At 35.5% G+C, this 21,402-nt stretch overlaps 1 protein-coding gene across 1 annotated transcript in view; it reads left to right on the top strand.

Annotated features, from left to right (window-relative positions):
• Positions 1 to 828: 828 nt before the first annotated feature.
• LOC102802378 (transcription factor Sp2-like) overlaps positions 829 to 21,402 on the top strand; it is a 28,621-nt gene continuing 8,047 nt past the window's right edge. The window contains exons 1-2 of the mRNA XM_006825784.3: positions 829 to 982; positions 1,102 to 2,155. Of these exons, the coding sequence (XP_006825847.1) occupies positions 920 to 982; positions 1,102 to 2,155 (1,117 nt within the window). The 5' untranslated portion in view covers positions 829 to 919. The remainder of the gene's footprint in view (positions 983 to 1,101; positions 2,156 to 21,402) is intronic.

The following is a 21,402-nucleotide window of genomic DNA, read 5'->3' as shown; positions in this document are numbered from 1 at the left end:
AGTTTCTTCCTAAAGTCTACTCATAGACCCTTTCAGAGGTCAGTTTTCATTTCACGATCAGCTGGAAACCTTCTATGACATATCATGTTACGTTGTCGAACTAAAACGCACGCCTTTGCCCAGTTTTAACGCTGATAAGTCCCAAATAATACCGATAAATCACACTAACTAGTTGCCGCTAAGTGTTCCGTGCTATTATGTTGACCAATCATCGGGGAGATATTTGCGTAAAGCACCGCGCCTATGCGACGTCTGCCTGAAATTGCTTGTTGACAAAGTAATCAATCAAAAGCTTTCTGTTTCTAGTGTCCCCGGGTCATTCCCACGCTCACAAAAAACGCGTTTGGTTAGTTAAATTATGGTGATATTCTAAAATCTTAGATTTGACTCATTCCGCCTGACATTTTGACTCTCTGAGACTTTTTTCGAGAAATTTCATAGCAAATTCAGAGTACGCGACGCGAATGTTTTGATCAGCAAATGAGAAAGTGGGGTCGTCGAAACCATTGCGGCTTTTTCCTTTAATGTTGGCCTCTTTGTTCAGCTCCTGTCAATCAACGAACATCAATTAATGCCGATCATTTGAGCGTGACTCCTATTTCATAGCATATTCCTCCGCGTTTTCACCGAAAAGTGTGTATTTTCGCTCTAAACTCCATTTCCGACAACTGGGGTCGATTTCGGGGAGCATTTGGCGACGAATATCGGTTGAAACTGTTGAGGTCAACGCGCTGTTATGCTTATGCGAAAAATTCACTAGGTTCGCGGACGGATACACTATGTTCGGTAGGCGTGCTGCGTCACACAATGTGCAGCTGGTGTGTGTGTTTGTAAAAAAATATTGCATTTTTTATTCATGTCTGTATGAACGTTTTCCTCTGTTCTCTTCGCACTGTACGGAGAGAGGAAATCTCTGAGAATGGCAACATTGGCGATCAGTAGGACTAACCACGAATATATCCAACCAGTGAACGCGTCACAGGTAAAAAGTGTAAAATTTCTTGTCGATATCTTTTCATTCACATGTGCTTTTTTACTTGGACCCGAACTTCCTGTATGCTAACTCACACCCACTTTTGTCTCTAAACCCGCCCCTTACAGGACATCCAGCCTTCCCCGCTCGCCTTACTCGCCGCTACGTGTAGTAAGATCGGACAGACTCCAGAAGAAACGGTCAGCACAAGTACGACAACTACAGTGAAATTTGTCGGGCAAAATGCCGCGGTTGCTCACGGAGAGGTAGTGACTACCAACGCTGGTTTAGTAACCACGGCTATACAACAACCACAGACTGCGATCGCCCCTGCAACTATACAGTTACAAACTTCCCAAGCAGCCGATGGAAGTCTGAACATTAAGAACTTTACTCCCCAGTTCGCGTCGTATGTACAACAACAACAGCAACAACAACAACCGCAGATTTTCACTACAACGAGTGGTGGAAACACGATCCAGTACAGCGTTATACCTCAGTTTCAAACTGTCGATGCGAATGCGACGTCGATCGATGGCACAATTTATTACACTCCGATTTCGACGGGAAATCAACAGATTCTGCGAGCGGCAGCCCCGCCAAACATGGCCAACTTGACAAATCTAGCGAACTTGTCCGTCCAAAACATTGGCGGCGTGCCGCGTGTTTTTGCTACTCAACAACATCCCATGACGTTAGCACTGGCCCCGGTGTCGACAACGAACTCTGTGACGAACAACACTGTCAGTGTCGCGATTGCCACTAGTCAGAATCAAACAACACCGATTTATGTCTCATCAACGCAAGCAAACTCTCAACCAGCAGCCACCACGCAACAACTAAATGCTCTAAATGCTTTAAATCTTAACACAGTGACATTGCAAACAACCCCCGACGGTCAGACAGTGATACAACAACAACCGGCTCCGATCTTCGTTCGCACGCCCACGGGAGTGAACTGGCAACCCGTGCAGGTGCAGAACTCGACGCAGCCATTACCACAACAAATCATCGCCGCAGCAGCAAACTCTGTTGGTGTCGCCCCCACCGTAAATGTAGCTACGATACCGACATATAATGTTGCTTCGACGAATGGCGCAATAAATACGGCTCAGATATCGCCAATGAGTCCCATATCCACCGTCAGTCTAAACGCTTTACAGGCCGCCGGAATAACAGTCGGTAAGCTTGATTCTTAATTTTAATAAATTCAAATTTTTTGTTAACTTTCGTTGTTTACATTAATTATGAGGTAAGTTTGCATTTCACCGACTCGTGCTGTGTTTTCATTCGACCTGAACGGTTTACATGCCTTAAATCGTCTGGTACGAATGTTAATTTTTCTACGTGCGAGACGATGCAAAATACGCTATACATGTCTTATTGTTCACTGAATTCACAGGTTCACAGCTTTGTCCATTCTGGAAGACTGTCGTCTCACTTAATGTCTGGCAAGTGAACACGAACCAGACATCAACATCATCTACATAATAATAACCATTTAGTGTTTTCCAAACTATTATTTTCATAAAGAAAAACAAAAGTGTTGTGGGAATTTCACGGTTAGTAAGTTTTGTTTTGGGAGGACAATGACACCCCCTTGTCAGTTTTTAAAAAAGAAAAAAAAAACACCAGATGCCTAGGGGACAGAGATCCTTTGTCCCAGGAAAGCATCAGTGTTTATACCAAGTTTCACATGATATGATATGGGAAATTTATAATTCCTATCCACTGTGAAGAATGTAGGGAAAGCATTAGACCTGAAATTGACAAAGTGTTCCTGTTATTGAAATGTGCAATCGTTTTTTTTTTTTTTTGTGTCTAGCTCACTAGAGAAAGAAAAGCTCAATAACATTCTGATAAAATTAAATAAAAAATGCCTTGTCTTTATTTGTTTTAATTGAATAAAAACAAAACTTTTCAAGTTTTTATAAACATTGTGAAAAATTATTGGAATTCTTATTTTTATGAAAAACTAATTAGATAACACTAAATTATTTGATGCAAGGACGAAAACCTCTAAATACAGTTTATTCATTGAACAGTTATTTTAAAAACGAGTTAATAATTTTCTTACCTGCAATAACTATAGGTTGACATGTGAAATGGAACATGCATATTTTATTGTCCATTTCACATCATATCTGTAACATTTCTTTAAAGACTGTAGTTTTAATCGTTCAATGTTGTTGATGATTACTATCATTACATTCGCACTTCTAACTCAAGTGTTACCATATGTTGTGACCCTTTTAAAATTATTGGTTTACCTAAGCAGAGTACAACTGCCATATGCGGTTGAAAAAAAAAAAGTTGTCTATCCGCTAGACAAGCCGGGTAGCTAAGTGTCTGCTCCAATCAGAGAGTTACCTGTTATCATTACGCTAATATCTGTCTTACAAAAATTGGGGCTTATTTGTTTTTATGGCTTAGTACCCTTGTGAAGTTTTCACCGCTACAATTTACAAAAAAAAATTTCGCTTAATTGCGAAAATTAAGACTACTTGCATACAGTACATTTCTCACTTGGCACGCACCACAATATTCAAAACAAATATGAAAGTTTTTTTTAACAAATCTAAGCAAATCATGATACATTGAACATCTCACTGAGAGTTATTTTAGAAACGTTTAATCTCCCTTGAATTATCCAAAATCTGGTGGTTTTACAGTATGGTATATACAACAAACTCTGGTATTTTCATCCCAAAACATGCAAGTATTGTCTGTTACAAAATCTTGCTTGTGACACCCGTGACAAAAAAGCATAATAGTGAAAAAAAATTCAAACAAATAATTTAAAAGTTGCTAAAACTAGTTGTATTTTTACAAAAAGTATGATGTTTAAGATTTTAATTAGTCCCCGTTCGGACGCAGTCCGAAAACGGGGACTTATGTTTTGCCCTGTGTGCGTCCGTGCGTCCGTGCGTCCGTGCGTCCGTGCGTCCGTGATCACCTGTATCTCGAACATGCATGGACCGATTAAGTTCAAACTTCACTCATACATCACACCTTATATGGGACATATGCACATGCATTTTTTTCATGATCCGATTAACGATAGCCGAATAGCGGCCATTTTAAGGCCGAAAATGCATCAAAATCGCACATTTTCACCATTCCGGACCCGGATCTCAGTTATGCATGGATGGATTTTGTTCAAATTTGGTACATACATTAAACATAATAGGACCTTGATGCACGTCATTTTTTTTTTTGGATCGGGTTCGAAATGGCCGACTGGCGGCCATTTTGTTTTAAAGAATTCAGTTCTGGATCCGTATCTGAGACATGCTTGGATTGATCGAGTTCAAACTTCACACACACAAGGTACATCATGTCACAAATATGTATGTGCATTTGTTTCATGATCTCATTAACGATAGCCAAATGGCGGCCGCTTTAAGGCCGAAAATGCATTGAAATCGCACATTTTCACCATTCCGGACCCGGATCTCAGTTATGCATGGACGGATTTCATTCAAATTTGGTACATACATTAAACATAATAGGACCTTGATGCACGTCATTTTTTTTTCCGGATCAAGTTCGAAATAGCCGACTGGCGGCCATTTTGTTTTAAAGAATTCAGTTCTGGATCCGTATCCGAGACATGTCTGGATTGATCAAGTTCAAACTTCACACACACAAGGTACATCATGTCACAAATATGTATGTGCATTTGTTTCATGATCTCATTAACGATAGCCGAATAGCGGTCATTTTAAGGCCGAAAATGCATCAAAATCGCACATTTTCACCATTCCGGACCCGGATCTCAGTTATGCATGGACGGATTTTGTTCAAATTTGGTACATACATTAAACATAATAGGACCTTGATGCACGTCATTTTTTTTTGGGGATTGGGTTCGAAATGGCCGACTGGCGGCCATTTTGTTTTAAAGAATTCAGTTCTGGATCCGTATCTGAGACATGCTTGGATTGATCGAGTTCAAACTTCACACACACAAGGTACATCATGTCACAAATATGTATGTGCATTTGTTTCATGATCTCATTAACGATAGCCAAATGGCGGCCGCTTTAAGGCCGAAAATGCATTGAAATCGCACATTTTCACCATTCCGGACCCGGATCTCAGTTATGCATGGACGGATTTCATTCAAATTTGATACATACATTAAACATAATAGGACCTTGATGCACGTCATTTTTTTTTCGGATCAAGTTCGAAATAGCCGACTGGCGGCCATTTTGTTTTAAAGAATTCAGTTCTTGATCCGTATCCGAGACATGTCTGGATTGATCAAGTTCAAACTTCACACACACAAGGTACATCATGTCACAAATATGTATGTGCATTTGTTTCATGATCTCATTAACGATAGCCAAATGGGGGCCGCTTTAAGGCCGAAAATGCATTGAAATGGCACATTTTCACCATTCCGGACCCGTATCTCAGTTATGCATGGATGGATTTTGTTCAAATTTGGTACATACATTAAACATAATAGGACCTTGATGCACATCTTTTTTTTTTTCGGATCAAGTTCGAAATGGCCGACTGGCGGCCATTTTGTTAAAGAATTCAGTTCTGGATCCGTATCCAAGACATGTCTGGATTGATCAAGTTCAAACTTCACACACACATGGTACATCATGTCACAAATAGATATGTGCATTTGTTTCATGATCTGCTTAACAATAGCGGAATGATGGCCATTTTAAGGCCGAAAATGCATCAAAATCACATATTTTCACAATTCCAGAACCGGATCTCAGTCATGCATGGATGGATTTTGTTCAGATTTAGCACAATGTGTTGTACATATGCAGGTGCATTTCGGTCATGATCTGCTTTGAATGTATATGTCACTCAAATATGAACGGAACGGGGACGTGTCATTGACAATGACTTGTTAAAGAAATTAATTAAAACGAACATTGTATTCAAAGTCAAATGTTGATTTCATTGTGAACGATCCTGTTGTGTCGTTTAGCTAATTAAGTCAACAGGTTAATTGAAAAGTGTTTTTGTTTCCCTGTGTCTTCTTCCAGATCTACTAGAAAAAGAACTACCTCATATTTTAATTAAAGGATAAATATCACTTTCTTTGTTCATTGACAGCACAAGTCACATTAAAGAAATAAAGAAAATGAGTACAAATTGAGAGTAAACAAAATACTGAAAAAGCTTTTTCCATTCGCTCACTAAGATTAATTAAAATGTAAAAAATAGTACTTGAATAAAGCAAATATTTTTGGGGCATTCCTTAAAATTTCTGGGGTGAAAATGAAATGACAAATGTAAAACAGCACTGAGAAGGAAATTAACAATGTCAGTAGTTAGTGATGTACTACTACGTGAAATTAGCAAAATACTACCCCAGACCATTTCATCCCAGTGTTATCACTTTCGCCTACATTTACATAAAATACACATGAGGAAATAAAACTCAATTCAGGGAATATGTAGTCACATCCTCAACGTACAGAGGAAACTTAGAAAACAAGTTTAATTGATCACACATGGTAGAAAATAAGATTAATCTATGTATGAATAAAAAATGATGTTTATGCTAAATTGTCAGTTCCATTTGTTGAATATTGGTGTGATATCTATTGACCTATTAATAAAATTAGTCAAAAAAAGAATTCCAAAAATATTTTTAAAATAATAAAATTTTCTAATTAATTACAAAAAAAGAGAATTGAAATGAAACACATTCCAAAAATGGCATATTTAGTGAGAGTTTTGTTTGAGAGGCATTTTGATTTGAAAATAATTTAAAATTACGTGGTGTGACCTGTTCTAAATTCAGTCGTTTCCATATGGTTCAATTTTGGGAGAGTATGTTCATGTTAAAATAAGCCCCAGTCAGTATTTGGGTATGATTGAAATATGTATACATAAAATTAAATTGAGAATAAAAACTTTAAATTTGCCATATTTAACGATTAATTGTTATATTTACATACTGGATACATGTCACAACATTTCTATGTTTCAGTCTCGTTTTGACCTTACTAAATGCGTTGAAATAAAAATGAAATGTTGGTAAGCGACTAAAGATCTTAGGGTAAATTTGCCGATTTATCCTCCTCCTCGGGCATACTTACATTTCATTATAATGTATATCAGGTCACTTCAGAGACCCTTCAGAAAAATTGGTTAAATTGCCCGTTTTACTGTACTTGCAATGTATGACTGATGTCCATTTCGTCATTTTCTTTCAAATTCTCCTCTCTTCAGATATGAAGGTCAAAATAAGTTTTTAGACATTCTCCAAATTAATTTGATTTGGTGGTCATTAAGGGGTTAATTGGTTAAAACAGAAATATAATTGCTATAAGAAACTAGGCTAGATTTAACGAACGAAAACTATGCAGTATTTTTCTCCATTAGTATGCTTAAATTTAATGTGTGTAAGCCGATGGATAGAGAATAATTGTATTCATTTCGCTACAATCATCAAAATTATTTAGCTTAAATTTACTTGCAAACTTTCAGTTCCTCCAAATATGCTCAGACGAGGAAGAAGTGAATGATAATAATGAAACATGTTAATTTCTGGCACCCATTGTGCGTAGATTTAAATTTTATTTTAATTACACGACTCCATTTGGTCACAATACTGCTTCATCTTGGCTTACATTATATTTCATCAAAAGGGATGGAGAAAAAAATCTGTTTGTTTCCAGGGCTAATAATATATGCAGTGTTCTTCATATTTTTATACTATAAGGGAAAACCAATCCAAGTTACATTAAGTTTTGAAATAATAATTGTTTTCTCCCTGAAGAATTTCAAAATACTGACCCCCCTCGCTTTACTCCTCTTTTGCAGTAATAATACGCCTATACATTTTCTTACATATTCTGAATGAACATTGCTGTAGTTTTTCGGATAAAGCACTTTTCTCTGCCAATTATTTTAATTTTCTCATTGAGCATCCATCGTTTCTTCGAAATGCAATATTCGTGCCCTTGTGACCTCTTCATTCAGAGAAAGGTATGTCTAGACAGCTAACGATTTCTACCCTGTACTGGATGAGACTTGTCTCTGTAATGGGACAGTTCCAGCTGATTTCCATGGACTACTCATAATGACGACTTAAACCTGCACAAATAATGTGATAGTTCCATTGTGAGTATTCTGTTGTGCATAGAAGCCATCAGGCAGAAGTGAACTAGATAAAGCTATGACCTCTGTCGACTTTTTTCAACCCAATGAGAATTTTTTTTTTTTTTTTTCTCTCCCCGTGATCACTGATTTTGCTAACAGGGATTGAAATGACTGGCTTGATTAATTGGTCTTCTACAACCAGCAGAAATGGTCTGAGCTGATCAGTCACGCCTAGAAATAGTTACCAAAAAAATTCTTTCAGTGTGTTAGTGTAATCAATCATTGTGTTGAAAGACTGGGAATGTGAAGCTGTGGTCACACACTATCATGAAATGGTATGCAAGGTTAATATGTGTAAATAAGAATTAAAATAAAAATAGTAATTTTTAAATAATATCAAAAATCATGAATAGTTAAATTATCAGTCCTAGTTACTGAGAAATTACTTGGCAGACTGGGTTGCAAGTTAAAATATCTAATATAGTTTTGCAAAAAATTCCAAGTTCAGAAACTGTAAATGTGAACTTAAAATGATTTGAAGATATGAACTTTTCTAGGGCTAAACCAATTCACTTGTCTTATTAATGTTGACATTGTTAGCAGCTTAAGTTATACTTGTCAAGTCGTGTGGTGGTGAATGCCTCCTCCAGCTTGCTGCACGTCAACGTACGTCAATTCATCTGGTGACTTATTCACTGAAATAAGACCACCGTCTATGATAACCAGCGGAAGTATGTATACAGTTGAACGTCCTTCCAAGCGCAAATTCATATAGCCTATTTCAGTCGGCTGTTGACTTTAATTGGCTGTTATGTTCTATCGTAATTCAAAGTTGTGGTTGTTTTAGTTACGAGGGCTCTGTACACCTCAAGGAGAGACCTGATTGGGTAAAATAGAGGTTATCACTGTCCTCGTATGATTTGGTTGCTATGATACTTGCGTAAAGGTTATAATTAGCGATACCCCCCCCCCCCCCCGCCCCACTACCCCTCCTGACACTGGACAATATTTAATATGAAGTCCCCATTTCTATTTGCGTTTTATTCAATCTGACATTGTCATGCAAATGAGGGCAGGTAGAACGTTGTAAGTGTCAACAGAATAACAAATGTTATAAATCTTTGTTGAAATGCCACAAATGACCATTTGTCAGTCTGTGTTGTGTACTGCTTTTTTTCCGTCCTTAACTTGCTTCACAGTGGCAAAATTTTATTTTAGTGCTATCGTGTTTTATGTGAATCACAGCCAAATTGAAAATTACCCTGATTCTCTTTTTGACGACCCTCCTAAAAGTAATTGTTCATGAGTGTAACCAAACTATCTTCTATGTAGAAGTAAGTGTATTAGTGATTACATTTTGTTTTTATTTTTCTACTTAAACATGTAGTTATGACGGTTACTTACCACCCCTCCCCTAATAGTCAAGTGTGATTCATGCAAGTTGTTCGTTAGTTGTCCTCACAAATGTTTGTTCGTTGTTATGAATATGACAATAAAACATGTTTGATTTCTCTTTTAAAAAACTTGTTTAGTTTCAGTTCATGTAGCAGCAGGGAGCTATACATGTTTTTCTTTTTTTGTTTACTTTTTATGTTGACCTAAACATTGTGTCTTTGAAATGTGGATAACAGAACTAGTCGATCGCACCTTTATATTGAAATCATTATGGTACTGTAGGTTAGGCACAGTTTTTCTTTTTTCTTTTTTGGTTGTATGATGAATGAGTTTAGATGAAATAAAAGCGACACTGTCGAAATAATAAGGCAAATGTGAATAAGGGTATGTTTGATTGAAGACAAACCAACGAAATGCATGTTTTGACAGGAAATTGGCGCATGTATGAATGATAATGAAAAGATGAAGCTGCTGATTGGCAAGTCAGTTTGGGGAATTTCATGATGCGTTTGTGAATGGCCCATCAATAGCTTCAGCAGCCTCTTGACACTGCGTTTTATTCGACACAGTCACGATATACAACACATAGGTCCTGTTCACTGCTGTGAGCAGTTCGTTCATTTACGGAGTGACAGACGCGAAGTACAGGGGCCGTTTTTTTTTCTTGTTTTTTTTTTTTTCGTTTTAATGACCCCTTGCTGGGTCTTTCATCGTTCTATTGAAGTACAATATTTTTTCGCTGCCACTGGATACCGTTCTTAAGAAATACCTAACTGCTGATGTTCTATCGTGGCATTTATGCAAGAAGAAATAAAAATTGTTAGTTGCTACACTGTATTGGTGTGTTCATTGAATAAGCATTCTGCGTTAATATAGTTGATTTCAACAGCTCTGTGGCAGTTTGGCGATAAATGAATTCAAACTACACACTTGTCGCTGTACTTCAGCTGACAATCCGTAATTTCCTGATTGTCAGTCGGTTTGCGTAATTTCAAACGAGGGCTTTTAAATAAGAAAAAGCAATTCACTATATAATGGTTCATCCCCCATTTACCTGCAAAATGGTATCGCCCAGTTGTATCTCCTACAGGGAATGTTCAGTTGTTTATGCTAATTAATCAAATTGAGGGGGGGTGGGGGTCTTGGTGTTTTTTGTACAACTCCCCACTCATCCACTCCTTTTTGTGTACATTTCATGACTGGTGACACAAAATGTTATCTGTTTGGGGAAATCACCAGGCGTTCTGATTGTGGTGACTTTTTGTACAATATTTTTTGTAAACTTTATCTTATACTGTAGAATTTTCGCTTGGAATTTATTTTTCGCTGAAGGGAAGATTCGGTGAAAATAAAATCCAGCGAATATACTTTTTGTCCTATATTTCACATTAAACTCATCAAAAATCAGTGAAAATAAATTCCATATAAAAGGCCCAAAAAGCCTTTTCAGCGAAAATTAATAATTCCAGCGAAAATAAAGTATTCCACAGTATTAGGATCAACAAAAACAAATAAATTTGTAGTCACTATTTCCGTGAATTTGTCTTATTTCATAAAAAAAAAATATTCTAGTTTTTAATTTATTTAAATGTATTCACTCTATTAGTAGTGCATGCACCCCCACAAATGATAAAAGGGTGTGTATCGTACCCCCACAAATGATAAAAGGGTGTGTATCGTTTAAATAAATAGATTTTACTAATCCAGTATAGGGGTACAATAAATTAAATTTTGGGTTTATATTCGCTTCTGTTAGAGATGGATTTGTAAAAGTATAAATATAATTTATATTATGTCATCAGTGTTCTTTTCAAAAATTTCAAACACTACAGTGTTAAAAATTTACTAATTTAATTTTCACTGCAACAAATTTTCGTGATTTTGTGATTGGTCGCAAAGATTTCATGGAAGTCACTGAGACAGTGTATTTGAGGACCCCAAAAATATGTTCATGTCTGCAACTCTCGCAAAATTAAAGCTGTTTACTGTATTATTTGCGTAATTATTCCAAATTTTAATTATGATGAATAATATACTCATTAAAACGTTCATGATTGCTGTTATTGCATCAGAATACTACACATGGCTTGAATGGTAGTCTATGGATTTTTTTAGTGGTAGTAAATTTATTAATTAAAAACAGAAAACAAAACATTTCCCAAATACATTATAATGTACTTTTTTAGCTCCCGCTTATCATATGAGTGATCGTCCGTGTCAATGTTTTACTTTTTCGACTTCTTCTTGAAAACTACAAGCCTGAATGCTTTGATACTTGGTGTATATATATCTTGTGTAGACCTCTCTCAGATTTGTTCATTTCATGATGATATCTTCAATTCTCTAATTTTGGTGAATATTTTTGTCATTTTTGGTAAAAAGTGATATTTTTAACTTCTTGTTAAAAACCGCAAGTCCAATTGCTTTGATATTACATATGTAGGTACTACATGTGAACCTCTCTCAGATTTGTTCATTTTGTAATGATATCTTTAATTCTCTAATTTTGGTGAATATTTTGTCATTTTTGGTAAAAAGTGATATTTTTAACTTCTTGTTAAAAACCGCAAGTCCAATTGCTTTGATATTACATATGTAGGTACTACATGTGGACCTCTCTCTCTCAGATTTGTTCATTTTGTAATGATATCTTTAATTCTCTAATTTTGGTGAATATTTTTGTCATTTTTGGTAAAAAGTGATATTTTCGACTTCTTGTTAAAAACCGCAAGTCCAATTGCTTTGATATTACAAATATAGGTACTACATGTGGACCTTATTCAGATTTGTTAATTTCGTGGTGATATTTTCAATTATCTAATTTTGGTGAATATTTTTGTCATTGTTGGTGAAAAGTGATATTTTTGACTTCTTGTTGAAAACAGTAAGTCCCATTGCTTTGATACTATACATATTGTTCATTTGCTAATGATATCTTCTGTTCTTTAATTGAATTGTGCATTGCTAACAGCGGAGCTATCTCAGCAGACAGGCTGCTTGTTACTATTTCATATTGAAATATTTGTATCCTTGGGTAAGAGGGGGGGGGGGATAACACTGATTTCATACATTATCTTAGAGAATTGCGTAAATTGTACTTTGATATTTGTTAACTGAAATTTTGGAAAGATGATCAAAGTACAATGAACTAAATGAATGGTGACAACCGCCCTTGTTCCCAATTCGATTATGGATGTATATTGACGTGTGTCTCTTTGTTCTCGTCACCATTTGTTACATCAATCTTTATAAAAGAACATTTGTTGCACCACGCAATCCTGATGGGCATATCGTTGTCTTTATAAGCGATTACGAACCTAATTATTGTGTTTGGTGATTTTAATCGACAGTTGGGGCAGGTACCTTTGTTTTCCTGGGTCCAGGCTACATAGAAGAAAACAATGGTGACAACACCTTGTTTCTCTCACACAAAAGTTTTTATTTTTTGTGTGTGTGTGTTTTTGTTTTTTTCTTTTACACCAGCTGCTTCTGAAATCCTATATCACGATTTTTGTGATTATTGTGATAGAACAGAAATTTTATTTGTTGAATCAATACGACCAAGGCAATAAAACTACTTTGTTCCAATGAAAATTACATGCTGATGGCATATTTTCCCTGAGTTGCCATGGTAATGATGAACGACGAACTGACAATATTTCATCACTATGATGAGTGATCAATGTATTTTACAAAAGTCACTTGTTTTGAATATTTCAACAGATTGACTGCTTACATATAATCTCTCTAAATAACAGGATAAACAGTCAATCTGGCCTGGTGTCCACTAAACACCTTGCTGCTTGACCACTTTTCCCAAACTAATTCTGTTTCCATATAAATTCATCATAAATTGTAAAATACTTTATTCTCGCTTGGAATTAATTTTTGCTGCTGGATAGATTCAGTGACAATAAAATCCAGACAATATACCTTTTCCCCTATATATCACATCAAAAATCGATGAAAAAAAATCGATAACCAAACAGCCAAAAAGTCTTTTCATGGAAAATTAATTCCGACTAAAATAAAGTATTCTACAGTATAATAAGTGTCAAATCTTAAAAATGTTGATAAAACTGAATAATGTTTAGATAATTTTGCATGAAATGTGTTTTATGTGAGAGATCTACAGACACTGAAGAGATAGTGATGATACATTGCTCTTTTGTTGAAATCAACAATACCCTCGTTAGCTATTGTTTGCTTGTTTACATGTTTGATGACTAGTTATAAAAAAAGTCGCTTTGTTTGTTGATTTCGCCCTGATGCTTTTTTTGCAGTTAATTGTACCAATTCTTTTGAAATCCTGGTCAGTTTATTCTTTATTTTTATTATAACCTGTCGACAGTTTATTGTCATACAAAAAAAAGAAGAGTACTAAGTTTTTTTTAAAGTTTTTTCACTAAATAAAACGTTTTGATACTTTTTAAACTTTTTTTTCCTCATAAAATGTTGGTGCAACATTCCATTTATGACACAGACACTGTAGTACAATGAAAAAAATATATTTATTGCCAATAGGGGGGGGGGGGAGGGGGCTCACCGAATCGCACCTAAGCTGCACTAAAGCAACGAATAACTAACAAAGAAATGCGAAAAATACGGCGAGCCTCCCAAAAAACGTATCAGAATAGTAAAAATGCATAAACAAAAATATAACATCAACACTGTATAAAAATGGGTTAAAATTAGTAAAATGAGATGTCCTGGTAGATGTAGCATGACTACAACTACAATGATATATGGTAGAAGCAGCCTGACTGCAACTACAGAGTAACGGTAGAAGCAGCATGACTGCGACTCCAAGGTAGTTACCGAATAACTGTAACTACAGGAATGTTAGATGGTAAAGGTAGCTCTACTGGTAGATACATTGGTATTGAACTACAAAGGATTTATTAGTATATGTAGGTAGCAAAGCTACAAGGTAGAAATGGCGAGCACCATAACTACAATGGTAAATGAAGTGATGGTGAAAAGTAGGTATTTAAAAAATAGTACTAAAGAAACTATAAAAACAATACAATAAAAATATGCATAAATTAAAACGGTTATCTTGGGGGGAAAATTGCCTTAAGTAATAAGGTAAAACTATGCCAATTAAATAGGAAATTGGCATAGTGACTCCCAAGATAATAAAAAAATCTTGAATTATCACTACTAAAACAATGAGCAATTTTCTTTATCTACTTCTATAACATACACTTATTGAGCAGATTAAAAACTACATATCTAAAAAACAAAACAAAAATAACTCTGTCACTTGCCAAAATACAAAGTTCATTAAGATAACTTATATCTCTAAAAAAACCTGACGCTCCTGCCATGGTAGATTGTGCATTATCCAAAGACCCCTTAGAAACATGAATATAACGATTGTATGAATTCGATGTCCATCGCCCTAACGTCTTGATCATATGATCTTGAACACCTGCCTGGGCAGCTGAGGATGCTGCTCCTATGCGAAAAGAGTGACCAGTATACAGTGATGGATCTAAGTGCAGTAATGTCAACAGATGACGCACATACTGGAGGAAAGTTACACGTGTCAAAGGACAATTGTCAATTGAAAATAGCGGATCAGTAGACCTGGAGGTTGGCTTGTTTCCTCTACAATTTTTAACCAAATTAACATAAATTCTGATTGTTAGATCTTTTAATTCCAATGATTCAATTAAATATGCAAAAAAATTATATGAATTTTATTTTGTGGAATGTAACAAAACAATGTTCTAAGCGTTAAATATTCAAAAACATCACCATATACAATACTTTCTGTTGAAAGAACTTCTTGGTCATATTGTCTTCTTCAGCGATAAATAACGTTCTTCTACCTAGCGTATAACGTATAACAACAAATCATGTGAGTGTGTGCGCACCGAGGGTGTGCAGTTGAAAAGTTGCTTGAATGCAATTAATACAATGAATTCTACATCAAAGGTGTTGTCTTCTCGTTATTGTATGTCTTGTAATAAATCCTCAGAAAGTAATTTATTACTTTAAAAGATTTATCACACGCGTATATTGGTTATTGTCTTGTCATTGTCTTCCTACTGAACAAAGCAAGACGTAAATGATTTTCACACATTTCAGCTCAAGTTCAAAAATGAAACAAAAACCTTGTTAACTTCATGTCTGGCACTGTCTTCTGAAGCCCTTAAAATGCAGAGTAAAATAGAGTTGCGTAAGTAATTAATACATAACCTGCTGAATGTCTTCACAAACGACTAAAATGAAAAAATACATCAGCAGGCAATTAGTTAGCAAGTTAAGAATACTAAATTCGCTACATAAACTTGAATGCAAAAAAAAAAAAAGCAGTTAAACAAAATTGACTTTCGTAACCTGTCATTATTTGCAATCATCTTCGTTCTTCATTGATTTGTTTTGTTTTTTCTTAAAATAATTCTGAAAATTGAGAGACTTCCCATCTCTGAGTGTCTCTCTTGATGATCTGCCCAGGACTCCAGGGGATTTTTAATGCAATACCTGAATTATGCATGGCTATGAAGGTCAAGGCAATCAATGCACGTTCCTATTTGGGATTTGGGGGGAGGGGTTAATATTTTTTTATCTTAATTAATGTCTGTTCTCTCTCCAGACTGAAAACATTCGTTTTATTTATTTTTTTATAGCAACTTTGAATGTTACTGTTGTCTCATATCCAAATCACCCGGGCTCATAGTGTCATAGTGCACTGTTTGCCAGCTATGTTTCTTGCTTGCATGACAGGGCTGTGTCCCCATCTGTTTATCAAAATTCTATTATGACATGTCAATCTCAGAGTTGACCAGAGCAACACACCCATCTGCAAACCCTAACCAAGGTTTCCTCAAAGTCTTATTTGTATGTGAATCTTGGTCATCAGTTTCAGTCTTTCCACTGATGTTAATTTCAAAACGCTAAATATTGAAAGCAAATATATGCTTGTTAAAAAGTATATGTCGTATGTGACGTTTATGTACAAACCAAAATGACAACGCTGCAGTTGTCATGACCGTTGTGTTCGGTATGGGTGTCATGCAAAGTATAGAATGTATATACAAACGTTGGTTCATTTACACAAAGTTTGCGTTGTGTGACGATTTGTTGCTGCATGATGACTGTGCCGTTTTGATGCCTTCACCATTCCATGTTTTACACATTTACAAACCTCAATTTTTCGTAACTGATGACGTTTTCAACTGTAGCTACATTTCATAATAAACCAAGAATTATTGTTCAACCACTACACTGCTTATAACCAGTAATAAATTAATTTGTTTCTTCAATGAGAACATAAAAATAATTTCCAATGATATTTTTTCGAATTTATTATTGTGTTCTTTTACTAGATCAATATTCTCGCTAAATGTACGCTTGAGGTGCAAAAAAAAATAACATTAACCAAGTTGACAACATCAATTTCCAGCAATATAATCTCTATTAATTGCCAAATCAACAGGATAATTTATTTCTTTCCCCTCGGCAAGCATGATTTTTAAAACTAAAATTTATACTAATAGAGCATGTAGCAGGTCATAGGGGATTAGGCCAGGAACATTTTCTAAACCTGTCTCCTATTGGTCAATTTGCTATGAAATAAACATTTTGATTGACACTTACTAACGTGACACAGATTTATGTTTGCCATGTTTACATAATGTCGTTAACCAATCATATGACACCATTTGCGAGATTCTTTTAAAAACCTTCACACCTTGCTTGATAAAATCACCATCAGAAAAAACCCACTCACTTTATAATTAGACAATATTTGCAAAACAAAATTACACATGTTTTAATTTATCAAATTATTATAAACTACGCAATTGTATTTTCTGTAACTTCAAAAGTACGTTTTAGGATGAATTTTAATTTATTCAGTTCTTTATAGAATTAATGGAATTAGTTGAATTCCTAATTTTGGTGAATCAATTCCAGACTGTATGTTCATTTCATCTCCAAGTAATTACACGATGGCCAATAATCTAAAAAAACAAGTTCAAAAAATTGATCAATATTTGCTCGGAAAATAGAATAACACTCGTCAGAATAGCTCATTGTCCCGAAAAATCACTCATTTTTACTGCTTTCACCCTCAACAAAAGCTTACTAGAAATGAAAAAATCAAATAGCTCATGATGGTGAATTCATTTTGCTATTTCATCGTAGTTTTTTTTTTTTTTTTACTATTTCATTATCATAATTTGCACTTTTGTCCGTTTGGAATTGAATCGCTAGATTAGATATATTGTCAAGATAAAGAGCGTAGTGAACAACCAATGTGTGGTTCAAGTTTGTCAGGTTTGATTGGATTTGTGTTATCCAGGATTTCCTGAAGTCTATATGCTCCGGAACACTAGTAGATTTTATGCCAGATGGACAGATTCTATATTTTTTACAACCGCAAATAAATTGTACGCCGAAAAGTAAGTATGTGTAACATTATCAATGACTTGAAAGTCACAAAGATAAAAAAAAAAATGAATAACCACTCAATTAGAAAAACAAGGAGAAAAATCCTGATTTATGATATTTACTGTCGAACAAACGATGAGCGTTTCCCAAGCGATCTGCTAGTAATGTACGCGATTCCCAGGAGAGCAAGAGATGTCACGTCTATTGCCATGCATTGAACATTGTCATATGTACTCTGTCATTGATAAGTACATGAAATATACTCGTGTGAATGAGCTGACTCGTAGCCGAGGGACTATCCCCTCTAAATAAGCTGACTGATATTGGCCAAGAGCACATCAAACACCTGCAAAGTTGTGACTTTTCATGGACTGCATCTAGATCAGATATAAAATGAAACGAGATAGTTTTGTGTCGCGTCCAATCTTTATCTGTCTTGGGGGTCGGTAGAGAATGACACATGTTTAATTTATCATTTTAAAATGTTTATTGTATATTCTCCATTAGTAGCACATCTTCAATATTGGTGATGAATGCTATTTTTTGATTTGGTGGAATATTAAGAACATGAAATTTTCAAACAGACTTATTATTGCTAAAATTCTAACAGTACCAGTTTCAGTATAGAGTTCCAAAAAAAGAGAGGATTGAGGGAAGTTTTTTTTAGCTCCGCTGTCGACTTTGTCGAGCGGAGCTTATCATATGAGTGATTGTCCGTCGTCGTCCGTGTCAATGTTTTACTTTTTCGACTTCTTCTTGAAAACTACAAGCCTGAATGCTTTGATACTTCGATACTTCGTGTATATGTACCTTGGGTAGACCTCTCTCAGATTTGTTCATTTCATGATGATATCTTCAATTCTCTAATTTTGGTGAATATTTTTGTCATTTTTGGTAAAAAGTGATATTTTCGACTTCTTGTTAAAAACCGCAAGTCCAATTGCTTTGATATTAAATATATTGGTACTACATGTGGACCTCTCTCAGGTTTGTTAGTCCCCGTTCGGACGCAGTCCGAAAACGGGGACTTATGTTTTGCCCTTTGTGCGTCCGTGCGTCCGTGCTTCCGTGCGTCCGTGCGTCCGTGATCACCTGTATCTCGAACATGCATGGACCGATTGAGTTCAAACTTCACTCATACATCACACATTATATGGGACATATGCACATGCATTTTTTTCATGATCCGATTAACGATAGCCGAATAGCGGCCATTTTAAGGCCGAAAATGCATCAAAATCGCACATTTTCACCATTCCGGACCCGGATCTCAGTTATGCATGGACGGATTTTGTTCAAATTTGGTACATACATTAAACATAATAGGACCTTGATGCACGTCATTTTTTTTTTTGGATCGGGTTCGAAATGGCCGACTGGCGGCCATTTTGTTTTAAAGAATTCAGTTCTGGATTCGTATCTGAGACATGCTTGGATTGATCGAGTTCAAACTTCACACACACAAGGTACATCATGTCACAAATATGTATGTGCATTTGTTTCATGATCTCATTAACGATAGCCAAATGGCGGCTGCTTTAAGGCCGAAAATGCATTGAAATCGCACATTTTCACCATTCCGGACCCGAATCTCAGTTATGCATGGACGGATTTCATTCAAATTTGGTACATACATTAAACATAATAGGACCTTGATGCACGTCATTTTTTTTTTCGGATCAAGTTCGAAATAGCCGACTGGCGGCCATTTTGTTTTAAAGAATTCAGTTCTGGATCCGTATCCGAGACATGTCTGGATTGATCAAGTTCAAACTTCACACACACAAGGTACATCATGTCACAAATATGTATGTGTATTTGTTTCATGATCTCATTAACGATAGCCAAATGGCGGCCGCTTTAAGGCCGAAACTGCATTGAAATCGCACATTTTCACCATTCCGGACCCGGATCTCAGTTATGCATGGACGGATTTCATTCAAACTTGGTACATACATTAAACATAATAGGACCTTGATGCACGTCATTTTTTTTTTCGGATCAAGTTCGAAATAGCCGACTGGCGGCCATTTTGTTTTAAAGAATTCAGTTCTGGATCCGTATCCGAGACATGCTTGGATTGATCGAGTTCAAACTTCACACACACAAGGTACATCATGTCACAAATATGTATGTGCATTTGTATCATGATCTCATTAACGATAGCCAAATGGCGGCCGCTTTAAGGCCGAAAATGCATTGAAATCGCACATTTTCACCATTCCGGACCCGTATCTCAGTTATGCATGGATGGATTTTGTTCAAATTTGGTACATACATTAAACATAATAGGACCTTGATGCACGTCTTTTTTTTTTCGGATCAAGTTCGAAATAGCCGACTGGCGGCCATTTTGTTAAAGAATTCAGTTCTGGATCCGTATCCAAGACATGTCTGGATTGATCAAGTTCAAACTTCACACACACATGGTACATCATGTCACAAATAGATATGTGCCTTTGTTTCATGATCTGCTTAACAATAGCGAAATGATGGCCATTTTAAGGCCGAAAATGCATCAAAATCACGTATTTTCACAATTCCAGAACCGGATCTCAGTCATGCATGGATGGATTTTGTTCAGATTTAGCACAATGTGTTGTACATATGCAGGTGCATTTCGGTCATGATCTGCTTTGAATGTATATGTCACTCAAATATGAACGGAACGGGGACGTGTCATTGACAATGACTTGTTCATTTCGTGATGATATCTTTAATTCTCTAATTTTGGTGAATATTTTTGTCATTTTTGGTAAAAAGTGATATTTTCAACTTCTTGTTAAAAACCGCAAGTCCAATTGCTTTCATATTAAATATATAGGTACTATATGTGGACCTCTCTCACATTTGTTCATTTCGTGATGATATCTTCGATTCTTTAATTTTGGTGAATATTTTTATCATTTTTGGTAAAAAGTGATATTTTTGACTTCTTGTTAAAAACTGTAAGTTCGATTGCTTTGATATTACATATATAGGTACTACATGTGGACCTCTCTCAGATTTATTCATTTTGTGATGATATCTTCAATTCTCTAATTTTGGTGAATATTTTTGTCATTTTTGGTAAAAAGTGATATTTTCAACTTCTTGTTAAAACCCAAAAGTTCAATTGCTTTGATATTACATATATAGATACTACATGTAGACCTTTCTCAGATTTGTTCATTTCGTGATGATATCTTCAATTCTCTAATTTTGGTGAATATTTTTGTCATTATTGGTAGAAAATGATATTTTCGACTTCTTGTTAAAAACTGTAAGTCTGATTGCTTTGATACTATACATATTGTTCATTTTCTAATGATGTTTTCAGTTCTTTAATTGAAATGTGCATTGCTAACAGCGGAGCTATCTCAGCCGATAGGCTGCTTGTTTAAATCATGATTTAACTATATCACAGTTTCAATTTGTGACCTTTACTTTTTGCGAACCTCACTTTTTTTCTGGCTTGTTTACTACAATTTGTATTGAAATTCAAAGATTCTTGCATACATAGTCTAGCTCATCATTACCAATAATGTTCTGCATTCGTGTTC

The sequence above is a fragment of the Saccoglossus kowalevskii genome, chromosome 22 (genome assembly GCF_978046115.1).
Source record: "Saccoglossus kowalevskii chromosome 22, keSacKowa6.1, whole genome shotgun sequence".
In the NCBI taxonomy this organism is placed as follows: Eukaryota; Metazoa; Hemichordata; class Enteropneusta; family Harrimaniidae; genus Saccoglossus; species Saccoglossus kowalevskii.
Note: the sequence above shows the minus strand (reverse complement) of the source record. Positions and strands in the feature narration are given on the sequence as shown.